Source organism: Labrus mixtus, chromosome 10 (assembly GCF_963584025.1).
Source record: "Labrus mixtus chromosome 10, fLabMix1.1, whole genome shotgun sequence".
NCBI lineage: Eukaryota > Metazoa > Chordata > Actinopteri > Labriformes > Labridae > Labrus > Labrus mixtus.
Genome location: NC_083621.1, coordinates 5,371,583 through 5,395,606, shown reverse-complemented (window position 1 = coordinate 5,395,606; position 24,024 = coordinate 5,371,583). Strand labels below are relative to the sequence as shown.

The 24,024-nt window shown below is 42.5% G+C and overlaps 1 protein-coding gene across 2 annotated transcripts in view; it reads left to right on the top strand.

Moving 5' to 3' along the window:
* ankrd50 (ankyrin repeat domain 50) overlaps positions 1–22,445 on the top strand; it is a 40,954-nt gene extending 18,509 nt beyond the window's left edge. The window contains exons 4-5 of one of the 2 annotated variants that reach the window (XM_061047684.1): positions 16,839–20,383; positions 20,666–22,445. In XM_061047684.1, coding sequence (XP_060903667.1) covers positions 16,839–20,380 — 3,542 coding nt within the window. In that variant the 3' untranslated portion in view covers positions 20,381–20,383; positions 20,666–22,445. Of the gene's footprint in view, positions 1–16,838 lie in introns of both variants that reach the window. The other variant, XM_061047683.1, reaches the window with a different exon arrangement.
* Positions 22,446–24,024: the final 1,579 nt, after the last annotated feature.

Sequence of the window (24,024 nt, the reverse complement as noted above, 5' to 3'; positions counted from 1 at the left end):
TCTCTCAGTTAACCCAATTTCTCCAAATGATTTAAAGAGTCACTCATGTTTTTTTTATTGTTTTTTTTTATGATTCTTCTTTTTTATTTAGGAAAAGCATTCTTCACACATTAGTAATTACACATAATAGCAAAATAATTGCAAGACTCCTCCCTCAACCTTTCAAACATTGGAGCACTTTCTTTTCAGAAAGATGGGGGGGGGGGGTATGATGCTCGCAGTATATTTAACAATTTAGCTCTTCCAAAGATTTTTTTCATATTCAAGTAACATGACATTAATTCAATTGAAATTATTTACAAAAGAACACGGGAAGCTTTCACCTTGGAGGGGCAGAGAAAGAAAATGAAATACAGAGCAGGTTAACGGATGAAAGAAAATGAGGAAATAACACCCATGTACTCCAATAAGTCAAATAAAATCAGCATGTTTGGTTTTTTAAACCTTGTTCCCATGTTGACAAATTGTGGATCTTCAAATATCAAGTTGCATACATATCAATTATTGTTTAACCTCTAAATCATAAAGACCCTAAACTATGTCAAAGATAAGAAATGGGTTTGAAAATACCAGAATTCACCTTTAAAGTGTCATGAGTGGCATTTCTTTAAAATCAATACATCAACGTCCAAATGATTGTGATACCTTCATGGCAGTTGAGCTGAACTGATTTGGAGGGACAGTTTGATTGATGAGACAATATGTGGACTTGTCAGTACTGCTCCATGCTTGTTTCCTCTCAAAGGCAAAAATCTTTGTTAAGACGATACATCTCGCCTGATAATGCGGTTACAAACAAAGCCTGCAGCTGTTTTCTTTTCTGTCACGGCTGCTCCAACAGTACAGATGCAGAACGCTGCTTTAACATCACAACACGCCTGAAGAGATTAGGGTCGGCGTGGGTCACCATGGAAGGGCTGCAGCTCTCCCCTGATGTCCTGTGACACTGTTCCACACCAGCTGCTATTATCTCCATGTCAGGCCGGCAGCCTACTCGCTGGTGATGAGCTGGCATAACATTAATCAAGAACCTGTCTGTGTGGGAGGAAGTCTCCTCCACAGACTGCTGTGTGTGTACCCTCTCTACCTTTTCCAAAACCACTAACCGTGGGAGCTTCTCCAGCCCTCGGCTCACCTCTTAAAAACATTACGCAATACTCTTAGCAGTCTAAGCAATCCTTTTTGAGATGCATCAATGTGCTACTCGTTTTGCTCTCTTTCACTGCATGAATTACACTATTAAAATTCAGGAAGGTAATCTGTCACTTTGCACATTTTCTTTCATATTTTATGCAAATAAAAATGAAGAAAGGGAGGACTTGGCACAGATATACTAGCAGGTTTTAAGTCTTTGTTTCTGTTCTTCCATGGTTGCATTTTTCACGTCGTGTGTCATCCTGTAAATGAGGTAAATATTTGTAACGTTAAGGCAGCAGCTTTGTTTCCTACATTTTGCAGCAAAGCGGTAAATGTTTGATACAGACACTATCGTTTCTTCATTTGTCTCTGTCAGAATGATGTGGAGATATAATGGAGATATAAAGTAGAGGAACTAGGTGTTGAAATAGAGTAATCTAATAGGACACATTGAGAGAAAACGTTCAGGTACTCAGCACCAACCTGTTTGACATTATTTTGCTCAATGTAGTCTCTGGCATTGGTTCAGAAGGGCACTACGATGCTCTTACACGGTCTGCTAGGAGTCAGATGTAAGATGTGTCAGCATGTTGCAGACCAGCTGGATTTCACTGAGTGCAAAGCGAATACAATACCGGTAATATACCTGCACAGAGTTATGAGAAGTCCACTTACATGAAATCAAATGCTTCAGCAATTTAATCCAAATACAGTGAACAAGAAGCTTTGTGGATTCATCAGTATGTCAAGCCAATTCTAATTAAAGTCAGTCATTTTCTCAAAATGCAAAATATCCAAAAATTCTCCTGTGTCAGCAAGAAAAGTTTTCCACATTTCTTTGTAGTTTTTGATTTTTTAATTTTTTATTCTGACTTATATTAGTTTCACTATTTGATGACAATACAACCAACAAATAGAATGGCTGGCTTATTAATGTAGAGTCATCAGTGTTAACCCGAGAGCATCTACAGCTCCAAAGAAAATCCCAGTTGGTCCGTCGATTGGCAGCAGGTAGAAGGTGCTACCTTAAAGTCTTTAAATGTGATTTTTCACACTTAAATGTAATATAAATCAAGTATATCCTCTGAAAATAACTCTTATAACAATCTTCAGTTTGTTTACGTCGCCGGGACGGCCGGCTGACTCCTCCCCTCGTGTATAAAAGTTGTTTAATTGAGGGACTAGAGAAAAGAAGAATAACATACTGTACTCACTGCTTAACTGTGTTTCTAGATCACGCTCATTTCAGGTAAATTTACATGCAGTGTGAAGATGCGAGCATAATAAAGATCGCTAGCATTAGCATGCTAACACAACAATGCAGCGCGAGTTGTTTTGGTTTCATGCTGGAGCTCAAGGGCGACATCTGCTGGATCGCATATAAAGCCTTTAATAACACAGTGTTTGGCATACTGATTAAACAACACCTAAATTACCTAAAGCATTTTTAACACCTTTGCCACCGTCCTCCCAATCTCCCCATTGCACATCAGACCGTTCAGACTCATTTTGTCCAAGTTCAGTCCAGAAAAGCACCCGGTGCACAGAGACAGACAACGATGCACGGCTTCAAGTAGTAAAAAATGTTTTGAATATGTTTTTTGTCCCGACCCAGCTCTTAAGGCTCAACATAAACAACGGAAGCATACAGGATTTTAAATGAATGGTGTAAAGTTCATTACAAAATACCAAAAACAATACGCCTGGGAGACTAGCCGGGTCTGCGAACCTGCGAACACCCACACATACACACACAATATCAGGCTCTGCTGGTGGGAGGGCCGTCACAGTGTCATCTGTGTATTGATTGGGTAGAATTTCACGATGCATTCAGGACCACCTGTCTTTTATTAGAGTGACAACGTGTTAACACCGCACTGCGCTGAAGTTGTGAATGACTGGGTGCAGTGTTTGGGATTAAGTGAAACCTGAAGTGTAGGCGTCACAGTGGTGTAAGAGCAGTTTCTGGATGTGTGTAGATCTAATCAGTGTTGACAGTGAGAGCCAGAGGTCTGTGAGTCTTTTGTGGGCGTCATGCATCTTAATTCAAACCAACATGTGTAGCAAGCTGCCCACTTCATAATCACAAATACATGCCCACCCACGCTTCCCCCTCCAACATCAAAGCTCTCACGTTGGTGCCCGTGCTAGATTAGATTCTGGATCGGTATCCCAGTTTGGCGTAAAGCCGATCCTCACAGCATTCTCCAAACTTTTTGAGCCCACAGACAACACAGACGGAGAGAAGAAGTTTTTTTATTTGATTTCCTTTCAGCAGCAATTTGCATTAAATCGTATTTTCTGCCTTCTCCGGTGCGTGTGCAAGCGAGCTGACTGCTGTGTCTGGCTTCAACCGTAGATTTAAATTGTCAGATTTTATTTGCTGTCGCACGTAAAGTCGACAGCGGGAGTCACCGCGGGAATATATATAGCTGTGTTTTTGGCCGTGGATGGAAATGGTAATGGGGAATCTGTAACTTAGTATCTCACAGAGTCGTCTGATTGCCTATTTGCCTCTTTTTTTCCCCTCCCCTTGATGTTGAGCTGTCTGTTCTTTTTTTGTTTTTTGATTCAGTTTGAAGGAGATATTTCTTTTCTTGGAACAATCTGATAAACAGCAGTTCTCTTCTTGCTTTCTGTTATTTTCAGAGCAGCTCTCATCTCTTTCCCTCTTTTGACGATGGCCAAGCTTTTGTAGAGCTTTCATTCCTGATTGGCCAGAGATGGCTTTTAGTAAACGATTCTCCTTCTTGAACTGCGAGAAACAGAGCCAAACTCGCACATCAGACGTGATGCCCCCCCCCCCATTTTTTTTTTAATGTCTTTTTAATAGAGAGATAGGACAGTGGATAGAGTTGGAAATTAAATGCGGGGAAAGGAGCCACAGGCCGGATTAGAGGACCACAGCCTCCATACATGGGGCGCACGCGCACTAACCATTGCACCACCAGCGCCCCTTGATGCCCCCCCATTTGAAAGTAGTGAAGGACATGTGTGATCTGTTTTTTTTCCCATGCTTTTGCTTTCATTATTTGGATCCTTTTGAGTTTGTGCGTTGAGATGCTCCTACAGTACGCCTCAGCAGCCGTCCTCCTTTTGTGGATGCTTTTAGCAGCGTCTTTGTTTTGTCTACATTCAGGCTTCCGCTTTTAGTTCAACTCTGGAAATTCTGCTACACTGGCTCCCCCCCTCACATAGACATGCACACAAATACAATCCACCCTCGTTACCTCGACGTCTGTTAGCTTGAATTATGAAAAACAGCAGTGTGACTGCTCCGTAGTTCTTCAGGAACTGGACTGAATGTAGACCAGAAAAGGACTTCAAGGAGTATGAAATCCAGGCCAAGTGTCCCCTAAAAATATCCTCCATATTGTTTACAAGTCAGACATGGTGGTGACCTGCCAAAAAGACTCCACTTTTTCATGCTCAGTGCGGAGCCAACTCCTGTTTTATACGAGCGGCCCATTTAGTCTGGGGTGGAGGTTGTGTGGGTTTCCCTGTATACTCTGCGGCCAATGGGAACTTTGTGGTTGTGTGGATATAGAGTCGATAACGTTCGACGAGTGACCTTTAACCAGAAGGTCTCTTTTTTTTTTTTTTGCAGTGAAGTTGCCGGACCAGAGTTGCTGCTTGGATTCTTTTTTTAGTTTTTTTTTCTGAATTTTGAAAACCTTTTTGAAAAAAAGAAGGAAAAAAAAGATCATTTTATTTCAGTTCTCTTTGTTTTGAATTTGATTCAATGGATTCTGACACATACTGTCTGTATCAGAGGCCACTTTTCTCCCCCAGGAGCACAAAGTCTGAATTCCTCTTTTCCTTTGCTCAAACTGTTTTTTTTTTCCTCGTGTCCGTCTCGAGTGTGGAATGTGCTTTGGGGAAGTTTTCAACACCTCTGAGACCCCGAGCAGGAAAGAAGGAGGCATTCTGACTCCTGCTGCAGAATGAGTCGCTCGCATCCGCTCGGCTAACACAGCCTCAACAAACAAAGACTGCTCTGTTTGTGAGGAGGAGTACAAGAATTTTTGTGTAGCGTTTCCCCTCTGGCTGACTCACATTATAACCATCACTCAGCTTTTGATCAAGACTCATTCGGTGTGTGTCATCTTTGACTAAATTGACTAAAATTTCAGGTTAAAATAAAACCGGGTCATGCTCGGATCTAAAAAAATCTCTGAAGTCGATCGGTAGCCGCGCTGCTTCTTTCTGTCCCCCAGTGACAGCAGACATATTGGAGAGAAGCTCTCTTTGTGCCCCCTCTGTGTGCTGTGCTACTGTACGGCCATGATAGGGGTTAGCGGAGTGGAAACACTTAGGCAGCGATTTTTGGTCGGGAGCCGGGTAGAATCTGTGCCAATTTAACAAGGCCTCCGGCAGAAAGGGAGAGCAAGGAGAAGGGGAAAGAGAGGGCGGGGTGGAGGTGGGAGGCAAGGGGGTTGGGTCTTTTAAAATAGAAAACAGCCTCTCAGACATGTATTTCTTCAACAGCTTATTCCTCAACCTCTCATTATTGTTGTACCATGTCCCAACATTTTGCTGAAATGCCTTTTACACATTCCAAATAAGCCAATATGTTTTTAAATCAGGGATTTCATTTATTGATTTAGGGGGCATTTGAGGACGCTCATTGCAAAAATATCTCTTCACTTATGGTCTCATTCAAATAATTACAGACTCATTTGAATCATAATCCCGCTCATAGCGTCTGATCCAGCCTAGTGTGTGATCTTTTTATCGTGTGGAGGCATCACTGAACTGTAATGGCTACCATCTGCCCCCGATGATATTGTTTTGTGCTATACATGCTTGTCAAAGTCACTGTGTCTCAAGTAGTGAGCAGAGGGGAGTCGCTGTCCTAGAGGCAGCAGGGAGTACTGCATGAAGGTTTGTCCATAAAGTGATTAAAGTTTCAGCTTTATGCTCATTAATGATTCTGTGTGAGAGAGGGGAAGAGAGAGCTGGTTTAAGATGAGAAATTAGACTCTACATTTTGAGCACATAACTGCTGAGTAAGTCCACACACTAACCCCCCAACCCAGATATGAATCTAATATTTATTATTGATCATTTTGTGCTTCAGTAGGCACATTTATTACATTTACCTAAATGCTTCTCCTGCAAATATTTAAAGAACTGAAGCTTCTTTGAAGTTCTGCACCCAATAAGAACCGAAGTAGAGGAATCATTTTCTCCTACTTTTCAATTATGAAATAAAGATAATCAGTGCTTCACAGCCATAGTGCTTACACTGCAGTGATATACCTCCAGTAGGCACTACATAGCCATCATTTAGCATTGCAGTCTCAGCTAGCATTTCCTGTGTTTGCTAAGTTGGCCGATATCGTTCTGAGATTGATCTTCGATTTTCCTTCCGAAACTTTTTTGTCAGATGGATCCCACATGTAATGTTAATAACTATTTTAAAAGAGATAAAAGACTGATTCAAAGTCTCTCTCAAAACTGGCTATTTATATTTTTATACTGGAACACATTCCTGTAGAGGTAAAAATGCATTTTTAAGATCCAAGATAACCGGAATAAGAAGTCTATCACCACTCAAATCTCTGCCCTGGTGTGGCAGCATGTTGTGACTAATCTGTGAGTGTACGAGGTGGTAAGATGACAACGATAGAGCCAAGTGAACACAGAACAACACCTCATGCTGTAGATGTGCTCAGAGAGATCCTGAGAGACAAGCCAACAAGAGTGAAGGATGGAGAAGAAGGAAGGATTTGTCATGTGCTGTGCCAGTACTTCTAATAACACAGTACCAGTGTGTTGCTGTACTCATGAAAGATAATCGCTCCTCTTAAAACTGCCGCATTCCTGCTCTGTAGTCTTATAGCAACCTCAATTAGATTGATTTCCACCACCATAAAATAAGTTATTATTTTCAGTCTTTTTTCCAATTTGACTTCCAGTTGATCAGAGGGGGGGAGGGGAGGTGGGGGGGGGGGACTTGGCAGGTGTTGGGTGTGGGGGTTTACCAGCAAGCGAACTTGGAAAATAGCCACACCAAACCTCGCATAAAGCCCCCTCTAAGTTATGAATCACAGCTGTAATTAAGACGGTTATATTCCTGGCTCAGTGTGAGGAATGTTTCAGGAGCATGTGGCCACTTTTTGAAGAAGACACTTATCCATGTGAGGAATTTCGATGGGGGGGGGGGGAAGGGGGGACGGGGGTTACTCATTTCCTTGAAGATGACACATTAGCGCATGCTTTGAGTGTTTTTCACCCGGCAGGTCTTCTTGCAGACCTTCTGCAGTATATAGATAAGTCATTACAAATTCCACAGCTATTGTATAAAAAAGAGCAACGCTTGAAAATGGAAATGATGTGACTCCAGGGTGGGCCTGTGTTTTTTTTTGTTTTTGTTTCCTGTGTTTGCAAGAGTGGTACGGTAGCCCACCCTGGCATCGGACTTGAACCACATCTTCCACCTCCACTCAGCCTGCCCTGTCGTCGTGAATGGAGCTTTCTTCACAGACAGAACAGACAGAGCTGATTTACCACCAATGATCACAAGTGAAAAGACCCGCCCTCCTCCACCTCTCTGAGCACCCCTTTGTCCCCCCCACCCCGATGCCTGCAGGGTGAATCCGAGACAAGGCATGACCGCTCTCTCTGCTCTAAGGTCAACAAAACTCTCAACATCTCCCTGGATGTGTTTCTTCTTCTTCTTCTTCTTCTTCTTGTGTTTACTTTTCTATCGGGTAAAAACGAGAAGACCTCACTGGAGGGACCTCAGGATCTCTTCTGGCCCGCTGACAACACAAACACAGTCGTGAAGCAGCGAGGACGGTTTATTTCTTCTGGGCTCAGAGGAATGCACCCTGAAGACAGACGAAGACGGCTCTGCTTACTGAATCCACCAGTAGAATGACATTTTGTGGCATCTATTTAGTCGATTGGTATGTGTCTGAATCTGAGACTTAACTATGAAGTAAATGTACTTTTTTTTACGAGAGATAACTTTTGCCAAGAACAATTTTCAGTTCTGCAAAGCGAGAAGGCGCGCCAAGGCCCCTAAAATGAAGTCTTTATTTAATACTTAAAACGACTTTAAAAACCGACTCCCAACATGTTTTGGCCATGCTGCCGCCTTCATCAGAGAGACTTAACAGCGCCGCACTTAACCAAAAGAGCGCAATCGACAAAAACTTCATGCTACCAGGACGTAATGAAAGCCATCTCCTCTTAGACTTCTCAGTATTGATTGTCCCTCCGAGGTTAAAAGAGCAAGGACGACGCATTTAATTAGCTTACCACCCCCCCTTTCTTTAAATTGGCTTACACAGACAAGCTGATTTATGTCCATATTCATGTACGAGTTGTCGTCTGCGAGGCTGCATGTCGAGCCTCACTCTGGATGAGCTGAAGACCATAATCCTGGCTGAATACTGTAATTTACCGCCGTGCAGTCTGACAGCCGGTGCAAATTACAGGGTCTACCGTGTCTGTATCTGGAACACCTTTGGTTGGTGCTGCGCTGCAGAAACATGATTCTGAACATGGCCGACGAGCCGGCTGGCCTCTCTCTCCTCCCGAGGTGATGCCCTTTGGTATGTGGCATGCCCCTGCCGAAGTTTTCTAAGGCACATTTGATTTTCTTCAAGGATCAGGCACATAGCACGACGTGTCAGTTTCTGCTTTAATTGAAGGGTATGTAAATGAAGTTTGGATATATGTTTTTGTCGGAATGAATGCAGTGGAATTCCTGGCACGTTTCTTTGGCTGATTTCGCTGCAGGGTTAAAGGCATTTAAAGGCTTTATGTGCGATTTTTTGATCCAGTAGATGTCGCCCTTGAGCACCAGCATGAAACCAAAACAACTTGCGCTGCATTGTTGTGTTAGCATGCTAATGCTAGCGATCTTTATTATGCTCGTATCTTCACACTGCATGTAAATTTACCTGAAATGAGCGTGATCTAGAAACACAGTTAAGCAGTGAGTACAGTATGTTATTCTTCTTTTCTCTAGTCCCTCAATTAAACAACTTTTATGCACGAGGGGAGGAGTCAGCCGGCCGTCCGGGCGATGTAAACAAACTGAAGATAGGACTCTGAAAACATCACAGACAGTGGGACTCGGGTGTTACACCCATTGTAGACAGTCATGACTCACAGAGTTATTTTCAGAGGATATACTTGATTTATATTATATTTAAGTGTGAAAAATCACATATAAAGCCTTTAAAGGCATTTAAAGTAAAGACCAGGTTTTTTTTCATACCTCACCGCCTTTTGACCTGCATGCCGAGGATGACTTTGCAAGTACCTGATTCCACAGCAAGCTGCCACAGCTTTGCTGAAACTGTTGTGGAGACATTTCCCTGTGAATTCTTACAGAAAAATGGTTCCAGACCTTCCCTGGCATTGCACTGTGATCGCCCATAATGCCTTGACGGCTAATGAAACACAACTGACATGCTCGACTGAGTGGTTTCTAGCGCAGGTGAATGGAAACACATGCTGGTATGGGGCTAAATGAGGTCAGCGGGAGGTCAGCCAGTGTAATGATGAACAAAAAACACGGGCAGGGATTCAGGGAAACTTGATCCAATGTGGGGCAGGGAGCTCACAGCTCTACACAAGCTCTCTGCCACAATGAAAACTGTCATCCGGAAAAAAATCAGTACATAATGATTTACAAGGAGGCTTACTTAGAGGTTTTATGAAACATATTTAGCCCTTAAAAGATGCATCACTTTTAAACTCATTGCAAAGAATAAAAACGGCCATGTGGCATGAACATCGGGATTATTGGCCGTACAAACACTACTTAAATTCAATCACATTGTATTTAAAATGTGTAGTCAAATAAAGTTCATACTCTTAATGTCCTTTTTAAAAAAAATCTGTGTATCTCAGGCTAAACAATCAAATTGTCCAATTCTCTTTTGGGAATTTTTCTTCACTTGGATACATTTTTCCAGTCATCTGTGCAGCTGCAAAGAGGCTGTATGATATATAATGACAACTCTCTGAGAATAGAGATCCATTATAGGATGCAGTGAGTGATTCCATACACATGCGGCCAGGTGCACAGCCTCATGACTCGGTCTCTTGTCGCCATCTTAACGAGCTCCTGTCATTCAAAAATCCTAGATACAGTGACTTTTTGTATTTGTTTTGTAATAGAAAACGTCTTCATGTTTGGTGAGTTCTGCACGGGCGATCAGGTGATTGACGCTTTTTGTCTCTGTGCAGGTTATTGTTAATTCAAAATTGACCTCTAGATATTAAGAGTCCCTTTGAGATTATCTGACTGCAGTTAAACGTGGGAGTTCTTCTCTCAGAATAAACACTCTGATCACATTTACTTAAAACGTTGTAGATCCCCCGCTTTGGAATGTGTAACATTGCTCACGTCTGAGTTGAATGATGTCAGATTAACACAAACGCTTCGGCAGCAACACGAGGAAAAACATTCAGTGAGAAAAAGCATGCAGATGGAGAGAGATTACATGCATGTGTTGCACTGCCTGCCAAATCATTATAATACACATGTCATCTGTTGAAGCAGAAAACAGATTAACCCGTACAACTCTGCAACTGAAAAGTTATGGGAGTGCCTGTTTTCTTTTGGTATTTTTGCACCTACAAAACTTTTACAATAGATAACTCCACCTCAGGTATTCCCAATAATCATTCATGTCAACTGCATGAAGGAATCGTTCACTTCATGAACACTGTCCAGTGATTAAAAACGGGCAGCAAGATCATTTGAAAATTAAGATTACCATTTTATTTAAGGGCGCCTTTCAGGACAGTCAAGGTCACCTCACAAATACAATAAAAACAGCACAATATCAGGGCCTAGTTAACAATAATATGCAATAAAAGTCAACAATTATTTGCAGTAAAAAGCATGAAACGTTATCGTTACATAAGTTAGAGATTCTAAAAAGGGGAGTTTTGACTGACGGACGCAGACACAAACACTTGAAGGAATCTTGGTGTTCATGTGTTACTTTTAATGACAGCTGTCCTGTTCTATCGGAAAGGTATCCTTAAATGACTTCTTTCCCTGATTTCCAACTCTATCCACTATCCTATCCCTACAATAAAGGCACAAAAAGGCACAAGGGGGGCGGGGAGGCCGTTGGGGGGCGGGCCGCCCCCCTAATATAATGGTAGGGGAAACACTGCGTGAGGTAAGCAGGACATTAACAAGGATGTTGCTGCTCTCTCTCTCTCTCTCTCTCTCTCTCTCTCCCTCTCCCTCTCCCTCTCTCTCTCTCTCTCTCTCTCTCTCTCTCTCTCTCTCTTTCAGTAATGTGAAGGAAAATAACTTGAGTTAAATGTATTCCTTTTAGCCTCGCCCATCCCCTTCACAGTCTAGTTCAGTCGCACCACAACAGGTTGGACTGGAAACCTCCTCACATCACGTTTGAAACTGAGTGTGTGAGGGCGTGTTGTGGCAGGAGTGTTTTCATGTTGCTTTGCCTCGGGCGATTCATAAATTAATTGTTAAAGTGTAATCATTTTCAGTGTCTCGCCTGGTGGTCGTTTAGCGTGCGCAGGAAACGTACACGGGACACATAAAGTGTAGCTGCTGCTCTCAGATGATTTTCTCAGGCAATAGTAATCTCTGCACAGCTGAGTTAGTGCCCCATTAGAGTCGACTGGCTTTGTCTCTTTTCTAACCTGACGAGATAAAACGGAGTGTTATCTCCATGTCTGTAAGAGCAGAAATTAGAGAGTGTGTATCATCAAAAGAGGAACTTAGCAGTCTTTTTCAAAGATTATAAAGCAGCAGTCTATTCAAAGGCCTGTTGTTTGCACACTGTTGGAGCTGACTCTCATCCACATACTTTGTGGATGTGTTTTTGGAGGTTGGCGCTCGTGTTTTTTTGGAGCCGCGAACGCTGCAGCTGTCGAACAGACGTTTGGTTTACTGAAGGGCCCCGAGGACAGGACGAGCGAGGCTTGAGTTTCTTGTTTTCTTTATAGATCAGATGACCTATAAGGTGGCTGTCCCGCATAAAGAGAACGTCGCCGAGATCTGAGACGCTGTCGTTCTGAAATTCTGAGCTCGGTCCTGTCATTTCCTCACATGCACGCACGCACGCACGCACGCTGCCTCGTTTGTCATCTGAAAAAATTAATCTAGAAGGCAAACAGTCCCTCTTTTGTACGCGGGGGCTCTGTCTCCTGTGGCCGGTATCCAGTTCTGTAACGAGCAGCAGCTGGCTCAGAGGCCTGTACTCAGGAGCTGCATCCCTCACCCTGATGAATGTGTCATTTGTTGCTTGTTTAGCAGTCGCTTTTGTTCAAATTCTGAGCCATCCTCTCTCTCTCTCTCTCTCTCTCTCTCTCTCTCTCTCTCTCTCTCTCTCTCTCTCTCACATTAATAGCCAGAACTCATACAAAACTCGGCTACAGCATGTGTAGCCCACTTTTAATGGGTGCAAAAAAAATCTAGGCCTTCATCACTGTTTGGTTTTTTGGAAAGAAAGAAAATCGTTCTTGGAGGGTGTTTGAAGATTTAATGCCAAATGAAAGTTCTTGCATTCTTATGTAGTACTTAATAGCAGTTCCTGTTACACCACAGTCATCAAATACAGGTTGGATGACGTCTCCCCCCCCCCCCCCCCCCCGTGGTTGTTTCAGCGCTTTATCTGCAGGAGTCAGGCAGTAACGGTGCCATGATTTCTTTCTTGACCTCCAAGCCTTATGGAGCGATGTTTGCTGACGACTGAAGGGGAAAATTGTAGGTCATCTTCCCTCAAGTTCAGTAACTGAAGATGTTTATTTTGCTTTGTTCTAACATCAGGTTTTTTTTGCCTATTCTTTTCTTTTTGTTCCTTGCATGTACAATTTTTATTTTTTCTCTTTATCTCATGGTGTCTGCAGTCAAACTTCTGTCTCCTCCTCCCCTCCTCCAGCTTTCTTAGACACTGTATATTCATAATTGGTGTGTCAGCAGCTGTGGAATTTCTCAGAGAAACTGTTTATCATACACTGCAGCACAGAAGCATTTTTCTTTTGTTCCCCTGAGAAAATATTCATGACGGAGTAACATCTCCAGAATTGGGCTGTAATGCACACTCAATGTTTTTCTCAGCCCCTCTGTGTATAGAACAAATCAACAACAAGAACAAATATAAAATGTCACACTTTGTTCAAGTCTCTTTTTCAAAGTGAAATTTTTTTTTTCTACTCTGATTCATTTTTTTTTGGGGGGGGGGGGGGTCTTGTTCTTCCCCTTTAACGGCCTCTTCCCTCCCTGAGCGAGTGGGTTTCCTGTCCCCACTGGAGCAAACCCAGAATGTCCAAAGAAGGATTAAATCCAGTAGGAGCAGGAGGACCAGTGAGAGCATTACAGAGTCAAAACACACACCAAGCGTCAGATTTCTGTATTTCTATGATCCTTTATTCCAATGTTGCAGAGGCACTTTCTACTGTGCATCAGCCTGAAGAGCCAGAGCTCAAACACACACTTAAAAGAAGGATGGAAGCATGTGCACAGGTTTGGCTTTCAAGCTTAACATCAACAAAACGTCCATGAAACAAAAGGCTAGAGGAAATAAGAAGAGGAGGAGTTAGACCTTCTATGATGATGAGGTTGAAATATGAGCTTTAATGCTTGAAGTTGTAGCCAGAGGACTTTTGAGTGCACCGAGAACAGGAATGCACACGAGGATCATTAGATACCTCCGAGTGTTTCTGTGTCTTTGATATTAACTTAAAAGAAGCCTTTTTCCAGACTTTTAATGAGCCTTTCCTGTTTCTTTTCCATGGCTCTGTGAAAATGAATAAAGGGAGTAAAGGTTTTGAACGTACACACTGTTTCTCATTTTTTCGTTTAGTACTCAAAGAAAACAATGTTTGACTTTCTTATAGCGTCCATGCGTACATTACTGTGAATCTGTCTCTGTTGGAATGTCAGTGACTTTTCCAGTGCTGGAGCCGGGAGCTGGTAAAGGGGGTCATGGAGACAGAGAAAGGAGGTTGAAGGGAGGGTGGAAAATGCACTCAGCCACTGAAAACAATGAGACAGTGAAAGTGGGTTGGGGTCACTGAGTTTTTGCACCGACTGGGCAATTATAGCTAAACACTGGGTAATTCTACTTTAAAGCGTTATTAATTCAAAGTGTTTGAAGAAGTAATCCCCATTTCAAACAAGGAATGACATCTGTTGACATTGACATTAAGAATTGGCAAAATATTCTTTTCTGAAGCCTTACAGATAAATGGGTCAGCCAATATTATTGAAGGATATAGGCCTACCACAGGTATATGGGTGTGGTATTTATGTTTCCAAATGATCCTTAATGAAAACTTTCTCCTCAAATAAACAGTAGAGTAAACAATGCTTGGGGAGGTTAACGAATAGTGTCATATTGTTGCATGTCCAGAACAATGCGCTCCATCTTTTAATACTCGCAGCACCGTCTGCTGCACATTCTAGAAAAGCACAAACATGGTTGACTATGTAGAATCGTGTTAAATATTCCTTGATAAAGTTTGTTTTTTTGGGAGAAAGCTTCCTTCTCAGAGTAGACATACATGCAGATATTGACATCCAAGCTGCTTCTATAACTAGCTAATGTTGCCCCTCTACCATTGGAAAAGGCATTTGGCTCAAAGAATACAATTTCTGTCCATTGCTTGTGTCAAGTTGGGAGGTTTTGTTTGTATATTCATCTTGGGTTTTGATCCGGTTGATCTATTAACTGTCTGTCTTTATGATGACTATAACATTAAAGTCCCAAATCCCCCATGCTGTACCCCCCTTCTTGTCAGGAGCTTTAAATATTCTCATAAAATATTTGATGGTTGGTCATTTGTCCAACCCGACTGGGATTTTTCTTTTCTTAGTTTTTGCCAAGTATCAAATGATGTGATTAAACATCCAATCTGAGGTGTAAAAGTTTTTTTTTCATCAGTTTTTTTTATTAGCAAAGTTTGATTTAACCGAGGCCTCAAGGACGAAGCAAAAGGAGGAAATTGTGAGGCACAGTTAGCAGAGGCACGCTTATCTTAAACAAACTCAGAAGCAGATGATAAAGAAACCCATCACTCCTTCTGTTTACCAGGATCTGTTCTCCAAACTGTCAGTGCCTGTGCTTGGGAACTCTCATTAAACAAGCCAGGTTTGTTATCTGGCTTCCAGGTGTGGTTAGCACCTGCCCTGTGTGGAGTAAGATTTCACAGTCTTTTCTACCCACACAATAGCAGTCAGATGAACAGAGCACTGCCTCGGGCTGGATGACAGAGTCTGATTCATGTTATGTTCAGGGAAAAGTTGTTATATAATCAAAGTAATCAGAGTTTACGATTGAAGATTAAAGTACTGTGGCTCACCCTTTTTTTTTTTTTAAACAAATCTTTCAAATGCAGTTTAATGCCAGAAGATTAAAATGTTCAGTCATGACTGAGATGCCTAAATTTGAAAGTTTAATAACCTTACTTTAAAAAGGTCAGCGTTAATATTCTCACTTCCATCCCAGGGTGCAAGTTTGGGAACTGTTTAGGAAGAAACAGTCGGCCTGTTATTCTCAGTACAATACAGTATTCCAATAATCCTGAGAGCCTCTGCTGACATTTACTTCCTGTCTCAGTAACCCTGGGAACCATGGGAACTGTAAGTATAAGTATGCAAAAACGCTCTACATGCCCTCGGGGTGGTGGCCACACAGACCATGAACAGATTGTTTTAACATGGAGGGAAAGTTCACTTAATGCCCATTAGCGGAGGCCATTATGGAGCCATTTTCCACCTCTCCGAGAGGAATTCCCATTAAAGATCTTTCATTAAAACCCACTGTGATAATTCCCTTTTTTTCCGGAAGGATTTGTGAAGGTCTGCGCTGAGAGCATGGGAGCATGTAGCATGATAATAAGTGAGGCACCGGAGAGATGTCTTACAGAGCGCTGATGTGCTACAAGCATGGAAATGATGTCTCCTTTGCCCTCCACAATTTGATTCATTAACATTTTCAACCACTGCAACAGAGATAACATCTACAGTCAATGGTTGGGCTGAATAAGCAGTCGACCCAATTTTACTTAGATTTTAGTTGTCATTTCTTTAGGTTCTGCTTAGATTCTTGCTTTGTTTTTTTTATGAGTTTCTTTACATGTGGGTGTTGCTATACATTTATAAGACACAAACAACCATAATTTTATATAATGTGATTATCATTTCAGTCGTGTTTCTACTAAAATTATGTATTTTGTATCCTTACGGGCAAACTCTAAATTATGAAAACTGATATTGCTTCTACATGAGACACAACAAAGAGCACTAATTACCATGATTATGTTTTTCTTTAAATGAACAGATAGTGAACTCTTGCTTATCATGTCTGCTTCCACCAGCCCGAGGGGTTGTGCTCCCAATTCCTCAGTTTTTTTTGTTTTTTTGTACAGCATGGCTTTACTGTTAATTATCATATGCCTTAGTTAAAGGTTGTTTTACCATAATTTTCTAAAAGGAACAGGATCATTGAATAGATACTGTGTATGATCTCAAGGTCAGACCTTTGATAATGAATCAAGAGGGACTGTGGGATAACAAAGAAACCATGATTCCTACAACCAGTGCCTGCCATTGGTACATTTATCCTTTTACATCTTTCATGTTCTTCATCTATAGGCCATTTTAATTGAAATTTTTATTCTCGAATCCTCTGGATCTCTTTACATGTGTCAATCAACTCCTCTAATGTCCCTTTCTCTTCTTTCAGGATTCCGCAAAATAAGCCTTGATGACCTACGGAAAGCCTACATCGTCAAGGACGTTCAACAGTACATCCTCCACCGGCTGGACCAGGAAGAGGCCCTTAGGCAGCACCTGACCAAGGAGACCGCTGAGATGCTCAACCAACTCCACATCAAAAGCAGCGGCTGTTTCCTATACCTGGAACGTGTGCTTGATGGCGTGGTGGAAAACTTTATCATGCTTCGGGAGATCCGTGACATCCCAGGCACTCTCAACGGCCTCTACCTGTGGCTCTGCCAGAGACTGTTTGTCAGGAAACAGTTTGCCAAAGTCCAGCCCATCCTTAATGTAATCCTGGCAACTTGCAGGCCACTCACTGTCAAGGAACTGTACCATGCAGTCTGGACCAAAAACATGACGCTGACAATGGAAGAGTTTCAGAAAAAGATGGACATTCTCTCCAAGTTGTTGGTTGATGGCCTTGGAAGTACTAAAATCCTGTTTCACTACAGTTTTGCAGAGTGGCTTCTGGATGTTAAGCATTGCACCCAGAAGTACTTGTGCAACGCAGCGGAGGGACATAGGATGTTGGCGATGAGTTACACTTGTCGGGCCAAGCAGCTCAAACCACTTGAAGTGCAGGAATTTGCACTGCACCTTGTCAATTCCAATCTGCAGATTGAGCCATTTAATCTGGCTCTTTGGATGGTTTGGAATGGAACTCCTGCTAAAGACTCGCTGACCACCTCCATACCAAGAGAACAGGAGGTTTTGCAACTTCTGGTGAAAGCTGGAGCTCATGTAAACAATGAGGATGACCATGCATCATGTATTGTGCAGCAGGCCCTGGAAAGAGAAGATTCAATAAGGACATTGCTTGACAACGGGGCATCTGTAAACCAGTGTGACTCTAGTGGGAGAACTCTGCTGGCCAACGCTGCATACAGTGGAAACCTTGATGTGGTTAACTTGCTCATATCTAGAGGGGCAAATATGGAGCTAGAGGACAACCACGGGCAAACAGCACTTACACTTGCTGCAAGGCAAGGCCATACCAAAGTGGTTAACTGCCTAATTGGTTGCGAGGCCAACATAAACCACACAGACCATGATGGATGGACTGCCCTGCGCTCAGCAGCTTGGGGTGGACATTCAGAGGTTGTATCTGCTCTGCTTTATGCCGGTGCCAAAGTGGACTGTGCTGATGCCGATGGTAGAACTGCTCTGAGAGCAGCTGCCTGGGGAGGCCATGAGGACATAGTGCTGAACCTTCTTCAGCACGGGGCTGAGGTCAACAAGGCAGACAATGAAGGAAGAACAGCTCTCATTGCTGCAGCATACATGGGACACAGAGAGATTGTTGAGCACCTCTTGGACCATGGGGCGGAAGTGAATCACGAAGACGTGGATGGGAGGACTGCCCTCTCAGTTGCTGCTCTCTGTGTTCCTGCAAGCAAAGGCCACGCTTCTGTTGTGAGCCTTTTAATTGACAGGGGAGCAGAGGTTGACCACTGTGATAAAGACTGCATGACCCCCCTCCTTGTGGCTGGCTATGAAGGACATGTGGATGTAGTTGATCTGCTTTTGGAAGGCGGGGCTGATGTCGATCACACGGACAACAACGGTCGAACTCCTCTTCTTGCTGCTGCATCAATGGGCCATGCCTCTGTTGTAAACACATTGCTTTTCTGGGGAGCGGCTGTTGATAGCATCGACAGTGAGGGAAGGACTGTGCTGAGCATTGCTTCCGCTCAGGGCAATGTGGAGGTGGTCAGAACTCTGCTGGACAGAGGTCTGGATGAGAATCACAGGGATGATGCAGGCTGGACCCCGCTACACATGGCTTCATTTGAGGGCCACCGCCAAGTGTGCAATGCACTCATTGAGCAAGGGGCTCGTTGCATAGAGGTCGACAACGATGGGAGGATACCGCTGATACTGGCTGCACAAGAGGGACATTATGACTGTGTGCAAATTCTTCTGGAAAACAAATCATGCATTGATGACAGGGGATATGATGGGAGAAATGCTCTCAGGGTTGCTGCACTAGAAGGCCACAGGGACATTGTTGAACTGCTGTTGAGCCATGGTGCTGATATTGATCACAAAGATGCAGATGGACGCCCTACACTCTACATATTGGCACTTGAAAATCAGCTGGCCATGACAGAGTATTTCCTTGAAAATGGTGCGAATGTAGAAGCATGTGACACTGAGGGAAGAACAGCCCTACATGTGTCCTGCTGGCAAGGGCATGTCGAAATGGTGAGGCTGCTGATCAACTATCATGCTGATGTGAATGCCTGTGACAATGAGAAGCGCTCTGCCCTCCAGTCTGCTGCGTGGCAAGGACACACCAAAGTCGTGCAGTTTTTGATAGAGAATGGCACCCACGTTGATCATACATGCAACCAGGGAGCAACAGCACTAGGCATAGCTGCACAAGAGGGTCACATTGATGTTGTGCAAATACTTCTCGAGAACGGCGCTGACCCGAACCATGCTGATCAATTTGGACGCACAGCGATGAGAGTGGCAGCAAAAGGTGGCCATTCAATGATCATAAAACTTCTGGAAAAGTATGGCGCCACGACTCTAAATGGATGCAATCCCTCCCCAGTTCACACTATGGAAGAGAAAACACCCTTGTCCGTAACTGGTAAAATGCAGTCCCTCACCATTAAATCAAGTAGCTCTGGCAGCACTGGGGCAGGAGATCTGCAGTCCTCTGGACGTGGTCTGACCAATGGGCCTGTTCACGCTTTCAGTTCCCCTTCAGAATCACCTGATTCAACAGTAGATCGACAGAAATCCTCCCTTTCAAATAATTCCCTGAAGAGTTCCAAGAACTCCTCCTTGAGAACCACGTCGTCCACAGCAACAGCACAGACTGTGCCAATCGACAGTTTTCATGGACTGACATTCACAGAACAAATCCAACAGCACTCGCTGCCCCGTAGCCGGAGCAGACAGTCTATTGTGTCCCCCTCCTCTACAACAAAGTCCATAGGTCAGCAGCCATCATCTCCTTCTAGTGAATTTGATTGGTCTATGTTAAAATCAGGTCTCAAGTCAACAAAGGGAAGTAAGTGCGGGAATGATACATCCAATAGTAAAGTAGTACTGGGAGACAAGAAGAAAGTCAAAAACAGTGGATCCATCCAAGGTCAGGTTCTCGAGTATGAAATGACACAGTTTGACAAGAGGATTGCCCTCAACAAATCAGTGGCAAACATTTCAGTGAAAGATCCCCATTGCAAGATCATGATTGGTGGTTCAATTCGGCAAGAAAGGGGGCAAAGCCAAGATCAGTACTTTATCCAGCAGCAGAGCTGTGCAGAGAAGAAGCGGAATGGTATCATGACAAACCCCAAATATCATCTACAGGGTAATCAGGTTTTCCTGAGTAGGGTATCAGTTCCTCGGACTGTACAGAACAGAGGCCACCAAGAAGTTTTAGAGAACTATCCCATTGGGGAAACCGAGCTCAGCCTTAAACAAGCCCTGAAACTGCAGATTGATGGATCAGACCCTGGGTTTAACTACAAAAAGGAGACTCCATTATAGCTGGTAAGAGAAACATTGCAAAATAGTCCTCCAGTGTGCTCTCTCGTTGAAATACATCCTGCGTTTGGCTCAAGAGTTGAAATGAAGGTCAGGGTGACAGCACGTAGACAAGACTTTGGCTAGTCCATTCAGAGGCCACTGGCTGACTTTTAGTTATACTGGATTGTACTCAACACAACCACAATTAGCTGGATTTAACTGCATGAAGAACGCCTAAATCTGAATAAACAGAATTTTTCCCACAGAGCAAAACATTAACCCAAATCCTTCCTTATACTCTTTCAGATGTCTTGAATGCCATTCATCATGCAGACATTGGAGGGAATGTGCCAAAGCAACTGTTTTCATCTGCATAAAAAAAAAAAATGTTTTCATCAGTGGGGAGACCTCAAAAAACAATACCGGGGAACAATTGTTGATTGCTGCCTAAGGCTTATGTGAACTGAAACATCAATGTGCCTACATCTGTTACAGCCTTCTTCATGTATTCATGCAAACATTCATTTTAATTTAATGTAATGCTATTTAATAAACAGTGTATGCACTTTTAAGAGTAAAATGACAGACATGCATTTGTTCTTATTCACTTTGTAACCCATCCATGTTTTATCAAGAACTGTTTGAGACAAACATACCAATGCTTTTGTTTTTATTTGACTTTTGTTTGGTCGACTTTTTTTTTTTTTTCCACCCTGACAGCAATGTGCCACTGAGTGCATTGTCACAAACCACAGGAAATAACATAAGGCAGAATGATACATCTGCTCTTTCTACAGACCCCAAATAATCTGTGTTAGTCTTGATCAGTGTGCTTAACCTATGTTGTATGTAATGTGTTAATAGCTATGGCAATTTACGTCACAAGTATAAACGTACAAGCATATTTATTTTTTTTGGAAAAAAGCCACTTTTGCTGCATTTTGTGTTGCATTATGCTCTACCATGGTGCTGTGTTCAGAAGTTGCCTGCAGTTATTTTGGACTCCCGGTTTTGTTGGCTTTGTGCGTGTCTGTATTGTTACAAAAATCTAAGAAAGACGCAGGTGCATTGAAAATGTAAAAAAAAAAAAAAAAAAAAAAGATCATTTTGTCCCTATGGGATTTTTTCAGTTGCCTGTTTGTTATTATTTTGTGTGTGCATAAAATAATATTTAAATAACTCATGGTGTTCCATCAGCAAAAGTTTGGTGCTAAATGCAGTGATTTCAAGTGAAAGCAGCTATTTGAGGAAATGCATTTGTCCACAGAGTCACTTGTATAACCCAATGTAAAGCGAGAAACAACATCTACGCTTTGTTTCCTTCTTGTCATGTGGTTACTTTTTCAGTCATTCGTGCTGGATATTTCAGGGGCATGGCACAAAACGGCTTAAAAAAAAAAAAAAAAAGGGTTCAGCCATTAAGACAACTCATAGCTGTGAATGATTTCTTTTGCAATGCAGAGTTGTAAAGCCAAAGTAGAAACACCATAACCCCGTCCCACCTCCCCCCCTCCCCCCCCCCTGTGAGAAGCTGAATATCAGCTCAACAGTATTTTAACCCTGCGGGGGCTGGAGGAGGGGGGGAGGAGGTGCTCGACTGTAACGCTGAGGGAACCGAAACATCTGTTTGTCATGAACTGTGTGGAGCTGCGTTAGCGTTTAAAGGCTGTCATATTTTTGCAGGCTTTTCATACTGTCAACAGTGAGCTATTTTTTTGGGGGGGATCAGAGGGAGTAGGAACCTATCGCATACAAAAACACTTATAAGCCCAGGTCAACGCCCTCAGCTCTTTGGTGACACAGTAGCGCAATGATATGCCATGAAGGGTCAATGGAAGGATTGGAGGCGGGATCAGGTCTAGAAACAGTGTTGGAAAACATACTGTATAGTCTTATGAAACTCTTGTTTGTCTTGACTGTGTTTTGTCAGTCATCTTTGATTTGACTGTCAGTGATTGGATTGTAAATAGCTTACCATGTACATTCAACTTTCATTTAAAAAGAATTCCTGTATTATATGAAGTGGAATTTTCTGATGTATATTAAAGTGCTTAATAAACATATTTGCTTTACTGCTGAAAAAATACATTTTGTTTTTTTCCCATTGTCTCCCCTTTAACATGGATGTTGGGTATCAACAAGATACACAGAACTAAGGCATACAGTAAATTATAGTTGTGTCAGTATAAGGCCTGCTCATCGAGGAGGCACGGGGAACATGTTGATAAAGAGAAGAAAAGATATCAAAGGGAAGTTTACCTTCTGCAAAATTGAATCTCACAGGTGTGGCGGATTAAAATGACACAACCAAAAAACATTTCACAAGTACACAAAGACTTAAAGATGAGTTACATACAAAAACAAAATAAAAGCATATGCCTGAAATGAGAGTCTGTGGATAATAAAATCTGCAAATAATTATAAAAGGAAATCAGGGGTATTGTGTAAATGCAGTAATAAGGTCTGAAATGCAACACTATCTTAAAGCACAGCATTCAATGAATATGTCTAGATTCTAAAGTTCTAAAAGGCAATTTATCACTTTTATCTTCAGAGCTGAACTGCCAATATCCTCAAATTCAAGGCAGACTGATTGATTTGTCTGGCACAAAAAAGCCTGTGAAAGCACTGATGATCAATTGACTTTGTGGCATTTCTTTGTAGACAGATAATAAGACAGTTGAGAGGGCGAAGGCTACTTCCAGAATCTGACAAATCTGTAATGACTGATTCTTTTTCTCTCAGAGTTCGACCTGGAGGCCTTTTTTTTTTTTTAATCCATTGAAGTGTTACTTTCCCCCCAAAGCATTCGGTCTGAAAAAAACCACAGGCTCTACATTTAATACCTTCCTCACTGTTGGTCACTTGATGGGTGGAAGGCCAAACCAGGACACTGCAGGCAGCACGACACATGGATCAGGCTGAAGTGGGAGACAGGAGTGAGCCAGGTGCTACCACTGCCCACCTCTTTCCCTTCAGTTCACTCAGTTCATCGCAGTCAAACAGGAGCTGCCAGAGAGATCAAATACACAGATGGCATTGGTTTGACGATCAGTTCAGCTCTAATACACATTTTATGATATCTTACAAAATTACATTCTTCATATGTTAGGGACTGTAACTGGATTCCTTGGCTGTCATAATGAATCATATCTTACAGGTGATTTAGATTTGAATAGAAGCATGTATTTTAAGTGTTTAACTGAGTATGAAGCACGTTAGCTTATAGCACGAAGGACAGGGATTGGACACATTTGTTACTTTGACTAATTAGGCTTAATTGCCAGCCATTATCCAACCTTTCCTGAAAAAAGAGCAGCTAAAGCTGTATGCAGCTTTTGGACTTTGAGCACAGTGTTTTGTGCATGTTTTGAAAGGGTGGGTGTTAACGAGAAAACCATCTGGTACTGATGTAATGTAGTATGTCCTGTCCAAGCTTGGAGGATCTCCTTATGAAGCATCTGCCAGTGGCCACATCTGCTTCTTCTCCACCCCATGCCCTTGTTTTGGATACAGCACTAACAAGCTCCCACGCAATATTCACAACACGGCGACAGTTGTGGCAGAGATGTAACCGCCTAATGCAACTTTATTCCAAAAGTTCAAAATCTTATGAACTATCCTGAGATTTATGAGAGCTGGTTTACACATGATTAAGATTAGAT